At 48.3% G+C, this 11,176-nt stretch overlaps 1 protein-coding gene across 1 annotated transcript in view; it reads left to right on the top strand.

The window, feature by feature from the left end:
* Window positions 1-4,498: 4,498 nt before the first annotated feature.
* The window catches only part of kif1aa (kinesin family member 1Aa), a 57,928-nt gene continuing 51,250 nt past the window's right edge, over window positions 4,499-11,176 (top strand). Inside the window, exons 1-2 of the mRNA XM_080506432.1 lie at window positions 4,499-4,567; window positions 6,525-6,694. Of these exons, the coding sequence (XP_080362558.1) occupies window positions 6,589-6,694 (106 nt within the window). The 5' untranslated portion in view covers window positions 4,499-4,567; window positions 6,525-6,588. The remainder of the gene's footprint in view (window positions 4,568-6,524; window positions 6,695-11,176) is intronic.

Here is an 11,176-nt window from a genome sequence, read left to right as displayed (position 1 = left end):
GACAATCCCTCCCAGCCCCTCCACAAAACACTGGACAAGCTGAAGAGCAGCTTCAGCAAGAGACTGACTCAACCCCGCTGCTCGAAGGAACGCTACAGGAAGTCGTTCCTCCCCACGGCAATAAGACTTTTTAACTCGTCTACCTCTGTCAGAGCCTCATTATAGTTACTCACGCTCACTATCTTAAGTTATGTCCTACCCAGATATTTTTATATTTGTATATTTGTATATTTTTATTCCCTACTTTTTATATTCTATTCCATCATATTTTATAAACCAGAATGCTGCAACAAAACAATTTCCCTTCGGGGATTAATAAAGTTATCTATCTATCTATCTATCTATCTATCTATCTTACAGAGATTGGTGTAGAAAACCTACAATTTCCCCAATAAACCGTAAAACTGACTTGTTCCATTTACAAAAGACCAATGTCCCTGGAAACAAGATGTAAAAAAACATCTTCATTGAATATAGTATAACTTCTGAATGAAGTTGTTTTATCACCTATAAGCTGGAACACACTTCGACCTCTCCCACAATCGTCTCATAGCCTTCTCTCACACTCCGGTACTGTTGCAATCACTCTCCTTTCTTTCTTCCTCTATTTATCAATTCTTTCCCCTCACCGTCTCCATAACACATTCATCTACTCGTTCTTATCCTGCCCTGACCCCTCCAGCTCCACTCTCATCAGACACTCCCCTTCTGACTCATCCCTGTGACATTTATTTACCCTGGCTCCTTAAATCTTCCCTCCCTATATGCCTCCTGGTCTCTCTTATTCTTTCTTCCCTCTCCCTTCCTTTAAGACATTGAGCACGCTTCGTGCCCATCTTACATTAGTAAACAAGCAGGTTACTCTCTGGAGCGGTCGCCAGTTCATCACAGGGAAACACAATCAATGGTCAATAGTCAATATGTGTCCACTGAATAACCAGACAACCCCACTTTGGCCTCTGGACAGAGGCTGCAGAACATGCAAACTCTGACCGGAAAGGCTTTAGGGGGAATTCTGCACTACCTGTTGAAAATGTGAATGAATTGTGGGGTGAGGGAGCAATGCTTGTTGACGACTTTGAAGTGATGGTTGGAATGTTTCTGAAATATTTTTGTATGTGAAACATTGCAAACTTTCTTGTATGAAAAGTGCTACGTAAATAAAGATTGATTGGTGGAGTTACTACACTGTATCTCCCTGTTGCTGAATGAAGGTATCAGGAAATGAAAAGATTTAAGAGCTTGATCAAAAATTATATTTATACAATGTAACATAAAGAACAATACGTGAGTTTGAGATGATGAGGCGTCTTCCACACCTTCACAATGTTTACCACTTGCACTTTGTTTCATTAAATATGGAGTCCAGCCTTCCTCTGCAGGACACACAGCACATTACTTCAGGAAGGCTCACTGACAAATGTGCACACACAAAAAACAACAACACAGAACTGATTGTAAATAACTTTCTGCACTGTAAATGAATGTGGTTTGCCAGGCTGTGCTCCAAGACGTTCCAGTGAACAATCAGTTTCCATGGTGCAGCAGCCAGTTTGTCTCCTCTCAGCCTGATGTCCCTGCCTTGACCTACTAAACCTCATCCATACAACGGACTTGAATCCTCCACAGACACTGCATTCAGTACTGTCCTGGGAAGTACTGCATGCCTGTTTGCACAGATGTAGATCAATGCTTATTCAACTGTTTCTGCTGTTGTTAAGCGGTTGAGCTAAAGATGATTGCAAGACTGTCAATTCTATAGTTTGTTGACCAAAACGGGTGCATCAGCTGCAGGTGTTGTAGTTGTTAACTCTCTCACTTCATAGCAAGAATGTGCAGAGTTATACATCCAATGTCGTGCATTGGATGTATATGCATGGGTTTCTAGAAAGGCGAATCCATAAATCCAAATGGCTCTTTAGCCTTCGCCAACAAAAGTTGGGCTGAAAGTTGTTTTTGTCCATGTGTTTATTGGTTTGTATTTATTGATGTTTCCAACTTTTTACAAAAAACTATTGACCCAATTTGCATGGAATATTTTGTGATGATTTGTCTTCATCCAAGTACGGTTTCATTAACTGATAAGTTTTGAGAGCAATTGGGTAAATGGTCAAGGTTTAACTCCCGAAAAGATTAAAAATGCATTTTTGTCATAAAGCGGTCAGTTTTAATCAGATTGATGTCAAACCAAAGCCAAAATTTCCTACCCCTGTTATGCCACATAATACAGTGACGTGATTACCCTGGTTAGCGGTTGGGAGTCAAATGTCAGGTGGTGGTCACATAGAAATTGTAAAATGTGCGTAAATCTGTGTCAAACAGTGATAACATGAAGTGATTCACACGACCATGACAACTAATGACATAACTAATGATAAAATAACCTTGTAATCCACTTGTTTCAATGGTGACAAATGTGACGTTGGTGAAGGTGTGTGTTCTACCGAGTGCCCGTTCTAGTTGTGAATGTGAGTCTGAGTGTGAGATTGTCAGTCTCCTGGTGATGGACCGGTCACCTGTTATAGGATGTACGATGTACAAGATTTCTCAAATGATGCATGAAGATTTGTTGCATTTTTCCATGTGACATAATATAAATAACTCATGCAAATATATGTGGCACAGTGGTTAATGCTCTGTCTCACAGTAAGATTATGAGGTCAAATACCGGCCTTTGCGGAGGTGGTGTTTGCCAGCGTGTTTCCTCCGGGTAGTCCACTTTACTCCCACAATCCATAAACATGCATTTGAGGTTAACTGGTGACTGTAAATTACCCCTTGGTGTATCTGTGAGTGTGTGTTTGTCCTGTGATGGACTAGTCGTCTGTCCAGGGTGTTTCCTGTCCTCGGCCATTGTAAGCTTGGATTGGCTCGAGCGCCCCACGACCATGAACAGGAGAAAGTGTCATGGATGGATGGATGGATGGATGGAAAGATGGAGGTATGGAAGGATGGGAGGATGGATGGGTGGAGAGATGATGGATGATAGAGGGAACAGAGGACATGAGTTGGGGGGAATTTAACTTTATTTTGTAGGCTGTTGGGACAAAAGGTGTTGACATTGAAGTCTTTTGTTCAGTTTGTTCATTTTGTCATGAAAACAGAATCCTAAGACCTGGTGGAGGTCTACAGTGATGTTGGGCAGGTGATGGAGGGGGACTCCTCCTGCTGGCCCTCCTTTCCCTCCTCCTCCCTCTCTCTCTCTCCCTCCTCCTCTCTCTCTCTCTCTCCCTCCTCCTCTCTCTCTCTCCCTCCTCCTCTGCCTCTCTCCCTCCTCCTCTCCCTCTCTCCATCCTCTTCCTCTCCCTCTCTCTCTCCCTCCTCCTCTCTCTCTCTCTCTCTCCCTCCTCCTCTGCCTCTCTCTCTCTCTCTCCCTCCTCCTCTCTCTCTCTCTCCCTCCTCCTCTGCCTCTCTCCCTCCTCCTCTCCCTCTCTCCATCCTCTTCCTCTCCCTCTCTCTCTCCCTCCTCCTCTCTCTCTCTCTGTCTCCCTCCTCCTCTTCCTCTCCCTCTCTCTCTCCCTCCTCCTCTCCCTCTCTCTCTCTCTCCCTCCTCCTCTGCCTCTCTCCCTCCTCCTCTCTCTCTCTCTCTCTCCCTCCTCCTCTCCCTCTCTCTCTCCCTCTCCCTCTCTCTCTCCCTCCTCTTCCTCTCCCTCTCTCTCCCTCCTCCCTCTCTCCCTCCTCCCCCTCTCTCTCTCTCTCCCTCCTCCCTCTCTCTCTCCCTCCTCCCTCTCTCTCTCCCTCTCTCTCTCTCCCTCTCTCCCTCCTCCTCTCCCTCTCTTGCCCTCCTCCTCCCTCTCTCTCTCCTCTCCTCCCTCCATCTCTCTCTTGCCCTCCTACTCCCTCTCTCTCTCCCTCCTCCTCCTCTCCCTCTGTCTCTCTCTCTCCCTCCTCCCTCTCCCCCTCCCTCCTCTTCCTCTCCCTCTCTCCCTCCTGCTCCCTCTCCCTCTCTCACTCCTCATCTCCCTTTCTCTCTCCCTCTCTCCTCTTCCTCTCCCTCTCTCCCTCCTCCTCCCTCTCCCTCTCTCCCTTTCTCTCTCCCTCATCCTCCCTCTCTCTCTCTCCCTCCCCCTCCCTCTCGCCCTCCTCCTCCCTCACTCTCTTGCCCTCCTCCCTCTCTCTCTCTCTCCCTCCTCCTCCCTCTCCCTCTCTCCCTCCTCCTCCCTCTGTCCCTCCTCCTCCCTCTCCCTCTCCTCCTCTCCCTCCCTCCTCCTCCTTCCCACCACTGCATCGATGCTGTTACCTCCCTCGGCGGTGACGTCACCGGCTCGGTGGATCTCCTCCAGCATCCTCGCTCCAGACCGCCAGACAACAGAGCCATTTTGACGGTGTGAGAACCGGCTGCAGCCTCTCTGCCAGACCCACAGCAGCCTCCTCTCGGTTCCCGGGGGCGGCTGAGGCGTTCGGCGCGGCTCCGTCCTCTGCTCCATGGAGCGGAGCGGCCGCTAGCAGCAGCTAATTGGCGGCGGAGGACCGTGAGGACCGGGAGGCGGAGGACCGGGAGGACCGGGAGGACCGGGAGGACCGGGAGGCCAGAGGTGGATAAATCACTCCTCTCGGCACTGCGGAGGTACGTTCCTTCCAGCTCCCTATCCGTCTGTTTTCCCGTTGTCCCGCCGGAGATGCCGTTTTAACGAGGCGGTCTTTATCCGCTCGGTGTTGAGCCTCCGGGGAGGGACCGGCGGAGGGTGCGGCCATGAGGCTGCCAGTCCCGGAAAGACACCCCGACTGCCCCGGAGCTCCACTCACCCGCTGGAGGGGGGCAGTCACACCATATAGACGCTCCTAAACACGGGGATATACGAGCGATCTGAACTAAATAAAGCCGCAGCACCACTCAAACACCGGGGCTTTGTCACATCGACATGCTCCCAAACACGGTGGACGGTATTTCATCACCTGTGAAATGACGCAAGAAGCCATTTGTAGGAAAACGGGAATTAAGCGTAAAGAGTTTGACTGATTTAGTCTAAAAGAAAAGTGACATAATGTCAGGAAAAAGGTTAAATACACAGGAATATGTGTTCCAGAAACATGGTGGCTGTGCAGCTGAGCTGCGACATCAGCTGATTGGTCTGAACAGCAGATTATTTCCATGGATGATTTTTGTTTTAGAAGGGAGGATGAAACAGATTACAGTTTGCTTTACAAGTGTGCTCAACAATCATTTCAATCTAAGGTTGCGTGAGGATGATATTTTAGCGAGAAGACGTGATTCCAGGGAAGCCTCTTGTTCTAGTGAGTGATCCAGCCTCCAGGAGAGTCACTCCTCACACTTCTCACAAATTAACCTCTGGGTGTGGAGAAAGCAGGGTGACACAGCACATTTACCACAGTCACACATTGGAGGCACAAACTCCAGAAACAAACAGGATAAAAAAATGCTCTTAAGGATTTTTTTTTGCACTTGGACATGGGAACTGATGAAGTTAATGATGAAAGCATGAACTGGATGTGAGGATGATTAGGAGGAGGATGATGATGATGATGATGATGATGATGAGTCACACTTCTTGTTGACCAGCCCAGATCACATCAGGGTGTGATGTATAATGTTTTTTAGGATGAGTTTCCGGTGAAACTTGAGCCAGAGCCTGGATTTGTGGCAGGTTCCAGTGCCTTTGTCATCTAGAGAAATGCCCTGACATTTAGCTGCTGCTGCTCCTGCATTTCTTTTGTTACTGTTAGCTTCATTATCCAGACTCCCTTGACTGTAGCTGACCATGCACGGTCCTTTCATGTTCGGGCCACGCCGCTCTGCCCTCCTCTATTGTCTGGATCATGGCAGCCACAGACTGAAACACAGACTTCACTGCTTTTGGCAAAAAAATATCAAATGAACCTTAACAGTCTTGTAACGTAAGTTACTGAACTGACACAGCATCAGAATGTTCATGTCTTGCTGTTTCTTATACATGGCAGCTTTCAATCTGTACTGTATACATTTGATAGTATCTCAAGTGCGGAAACTTGAAAAAAACATAAAAAGCCAAATATACATACAGACCCATGGTGGCACATGTAAAGTACAGTAATGAGGAAGAAAGATCAACTGATGACAACCTGCTGATAATCATCACACATTTCTTATAAGCTTTAACCCTTCCCAAGACTGTATAAGCAATAATCTTATAGCAAACAGGAATCGGTTTTGATATACTGGTGCTGCGTTTAGGGCGTACCCTGCTGTTTGCATGGAGTCAGTTGACAAGGGTTCCTGCTCCACCCGGCCCTATCCTGGATAAATGATTTAGCTGATGACTTTGTTTTTTTTAAATCACTTTTTTTGTCAGCTTAGATTTGTGTGTGTGTGTGTGTGTGTGTGTGTGTGTGTGTGTGTGTGTGTGTGTGTGTGTGTGTGTGTGTGTGTGTGTGTGTGTGTGTGTGTGTGTGTGTGTGTGTGTGTGTGTGTGTGTGTGTGTGTGTGTCCGTCCATATAAAATGTGCATTTTTTTTTTTTTTTCAATTAAGTGCTGTATTAAAATGAACTCCGTTTCAATTAGACTGCTTTGTGTTCCCTTCTGCAGATCTTCATCAGGCCCCACATCCGGGCACTAAAGTAGGCATTCCACGGTGTGAGGAGTCAGCGCCATGGCAGGGGCCTCAGTCAAAGTGGCGGTGCGGGTCCGCCCTTTTAATTCAAGGGAGATTGGAAAAGATAGCAAATGCATCATTCAGATGTCTGGAAACACCACCAGTGAGTATTCCGAACAGCACATTTCTTCTCCGTTGATCAGCTGATCAGATTGGATATACACAGACACAGACCAGTAGGGATGGTTTGGGTGCAGCCAGCCTGAGTACATGATTCCTCCACAAGCAAGAACTGAATGATGAAGGTTGATGAGCTGTACTGTCGCCTCGCCTTGATCTGCAAATCTGCACAACACCTAGAGTGAAAGCTCTGGTAAACAAAACCTGCTTCAAGATGCAATATAAAAGCGCACTACTTAGAAAAAAAAAATTAAATTTCAGAGGAAGATAAATTTACTCTGTATGAGACAAAATGTCACCAAGCTGAGGTTTTCTGAATGACTGACATGTATCTAATAACCTCAGGGCTCCACGTTTTCTGCTGCTAAACAGAGCGAACAATAAAGGGGTTATGAAATCATAATCACCTGCTTTGTAAAGCTGCTGAACATCACACTGTAGGAGGTATAATCTCTGCCAAATTCAAACTCAACATTATTCTGGGTGAGGCCCGTTATTTTGATTAAAAATATCTTCTACTCTTCATTTTCTAATTGGTGTTTCTATTCATATCCCTCACAAATGCAGAACAGAAAATATAACAATGGGAGGAGATAAAGCTATCACTCATTTAAATGCAAAAGTGCAGTGAAATTCTTGATGATGTATTCTACAAACATCCATCCATCCATCCATTATCTGCCGCTTATCGGGGGCCGGGTCCCAGAGGCAGCAGTCCGAGCAGAGTTGCCCAGACTTCCCTCACCCCAGACACTTCCTCCAGCTCTTCAGGTGGCACCCCAAGGTGTTCCCAGGGCAGTCGAGAGACATAGTCCCTCCAGTGTGTCCTGGGTCTGCCCCGAGGCCTCCTACCGGAGGGACATGCCCGGAACACCTCCCTCGGGAGGCGTCCATCCGAAACAGGTGCCCGAGCCACCTCAGCTGGCTCCTCTGTATGTGGAGGAGCAGCGGCTTTACTCCGAGCTCCTCCCTGGTGCCTGAGCTCCTCACCCTATCTCTAAGGGTGACTGAGCTCCTCACCCTATCTCTAAGGGCGACTGAGCTCCTCACCCTATCTCTAAGGGCGACTGAGCTCCTCACCCTATCTCTAAGGGCGACTGAGCTCCTCACCCTATCTCTAAGGGCGACTGAGCTCCTCACCCTATCTCTAAGGGTGACTAAGCTCCTCACCCTATCTCTAAGGGTGCGCCCAGCCACCCTATGGAGGAAGCTCATTTCAGCTGTTTGTATCCGGGATCTCGTTCTTTCGGTCATGACCATAGGTGAGGGTAGGAATGAAGATCGACCGGGTTGAATGCCTTCTCCAGATCTTTAAAACACATGTGGACTGGTTGGGCAAACTCCCATGAACCCTCAAGCACCTGGTGGAGGGTATAGAGCTGGTCCAGTGTTCCACGACCAGGACGAAAACCGCATTGTTCCTCTTGGATCTGAGGTTTGATTAGTGGCCAGATCCTCCTCTCTAGTACCCTGGAATAGACTTTCCCGGGGAGGCTGAGGAGTGTGATCCCTCTGTAGTTGGAACACACCTTCTGATCCCCCATCTTAAAAAGAAGGACACCACCCCGGTCTGCCAGTCCAGAGGTACTGTCCCCGCCCGCCACGCGATGTTGCAGAGACGAGTCAGCCACGACAGTCCCTGCACATCCATAGACTTAAGGAACTCTGGGCGAATCTCATCCACTCCCGCTGCCTTGCCACCGAGGAGCTTTACTACTGCCTCGGTGACTTCAGCTTGGGTAATGGACGAGTCCACCTCTGAGAACCCAGCCTCTGCTTTCTCAACGGAAGACGTGATGGTGGGGTTGAGGAGGTCCTCGAAGTATTCCTTCCACCGCCCAACGACATCCCCAGTTGAGGTCAACAGCTCCCCACCTCCACTGTAAACGGTGTTGGTGGAGAACTGCTTCCCCCTCCTGAGGCGCCGGACGGTTTGCCAGAATTTCCTCGGGGTCGACCGATAGTCCTCCTCGATGGCGTCCCCGAACCCCTCCCAGACCCCAGTTTTTGCCTCCACCACAGCCCGGGCTGCAGTACACTTGGTCTCCTGGTACCTGTCAGCTGCCTTGGGAGTCCTATGAGCTAACAGTGCTCAATAGGACTCCTTCTTCAGCTTGACGGTACCCCTTACTTCCGGTTTCCACCACTGGGTTCAGGGGTTGCCACCACGACAGGTGCCAGAGACCCTCCGGCCACAGCTCCGAGCAGCAGCTTGTTCTCCATTACAATGGAAGTGGAGAACATGGTCCACTCAGACTCAATGTCTCCAGCCTCCCCGGGGATCTGTGAGAAGCTCTCCCGGAGGTGGGAGTTGAAGACCGCGTGGACAGAGGGCTCAGCCAGGCCTTCTCAACAGACCCTCATAACACGTTTGGGCCTGCCGAGTCTTTCTGGCCTCCTCCCGGTCCAGTTGACAGCTCTGCCCCTCTCTTTACCCAAGTGCCCAAGACTTGTGGCCGTAGATCAGATGACACGACCACAAAGTCTATCATTGACCTCCGGCCTAGGGTGTCCTGGTGCCATGTGCACTTATGGACACCCCTGTGCTCCAACATGGTGTTCGTTATGGACAAACTGTGACTGGCACAGAAGTCCAATAACAGAACACCGCTTGGGTTCAGATCGGGGAGGCCATTCCTCCCAATCACCCCCTTCCAAGTCTCACTGTCATTGCCCACGTGGGCGTTTAAGTCCCCCAGTAGAACAATGGAGTCCCCAGTTGGAGCACTATCCACCACCCCTCCCAGGGTCTCCAAGAAGATCGGGCATTCGGAACTGCTGTTCGGTCCATAGGCCGAGCCAACAGTCACAGACCTGTCCCTGAACCCTCTCGTTCACTGGGGTGAACTCCAACACATGGCGGCTGAGCTGTGGGGCAATAAGCAAGCCCACGCCCGCCCGCCGCCTCACACCGTGGGCAACTCCAGAAAAGTGTAGTGTCCAGCCCCTGTCGAGGAGCTGGGTTCCAGAGTCCAAGTGGTGCGAGGAGGTGAGCCCGACTATATCTCAACCTCCCGCACAAGCTCGGGCTCCTTCCCCCCCAGTGAGGTCACATTCCATGTCCCGAAAACCAGATTCTGTGTACGGGGATCAGGTCGTCGAGGCCCCTGCTGTCGACTGCCACGCAATTCACACTGCACTCGACCCCTACGGCAGCCTCTGTTGGTGGTGGGCACACAGGTGGAAGAGGAGGAGGGGCCCACGTCGTCCCTTCGGGCTGAGCCCGGCCGGGTCCCACGGGCAAGAGCTCGGCCACCAGGCACTCGCACGAGCCCCAACCCCAGGCCTGGCTCCACGGTGGGGCTCTAGCTGCGCCTCACCGGGCGACGTCTCTCCTCTCTTTTGATGCTTATCCATGGGGTGTTTTGAACTACTTTTCGTCTGACCCGTCACCTAGGACCTGTTTGCCTTGGGAGACCCTACTGGGGGCCATAAAACCCCCCGACCACATAGCTCCGAGGATCATTCTGGTGCTCAAAATCATCCACCACGATAAGGTAGCATTTCAAGAGGGAGACATTATATTTGAATTATATAGTCAGAGTCATAGCATATCTGCTACATGTGTGTATTAACAAGAATTTAGACAAGGCATAATCACAGAACGGGAGATATAATTCGTGATATGATATATTACAATACTGTAAGCAAAATGTTAGTCTTGGAAAATGTTAAACCGAAATCAACATGGAATGACCAAAAATAAAAAAAAAATCAAGAGCATTGTAATATTTTGGGCCTCAGAATTGTATTTTCATTATAGTCTTTCATAAACATTCAGCACTGTCACAATTCGTACAACTCAAAGTGAACCAGCAGCATTCATCAAAGAGAAATAAAAATGCTTTACTTATCTGCCACAAGTGGTAATATTGGAAGATGTCCTCCCACAACCATTCTGGGGTGTGGATAAAGCAGCTAAAGTGCAGACACAGAGTCAAAAGCCCACCTTAAATAAAAATAAGCAAATTCCCACAACAATGGAAGCACTCTCAAAAAATGTATAAAGTTTGAATGTGGCATGATTGTGAGGATCAGGCAGGCTGGTTTTAATATTACAGAAACTGCTGATCTACTGGGATTTTCTTCCACAACCATCTCATAGGATTACACAAAGTGGTCTGAAATATTTAAAAAAATTGTCCACTGAATGGCAACTCTTTGCACAAAAAGGCCTTGTTGGTAAAATAAGTCAGAAGAAAATTGATAGAATGGTTTGAGATGATATAAAGGCAAATGTAACTCAAAATTCATTCACTTTAGCCAAGGGTGTGCAGAAGAGAATCTCTCAAAGAAACTGAACTGAACATACACAATGGGCATTAAACCAGGCATGCACTATAATTAGAAACTCAAACTAGAATAACATGATAGACAAGGACACCAGGAATGTAATGGATTATAATGGAACACAAGGTGTCAACAAGAAGTTAAGCAAAAGATAAACCAGATTTTATCTTTTTAA

Source organism: Blennius ocellaris (genome assembly GCF_963422515.1).
Source record: "Blennius ocellaris genome assembly, chromosome: 12".
NCBI classification, from domain to species: Eukaryota; Metazoa; Chordata; class Actinopteri; order Blenniiformes; family Blenniidae; genus Blennius; species Blennius ocellaris.
Note: the sequence above shows the minus strand (reverse complement) of the source record. Positions and strands in the feature narration are given on the sequence as shown.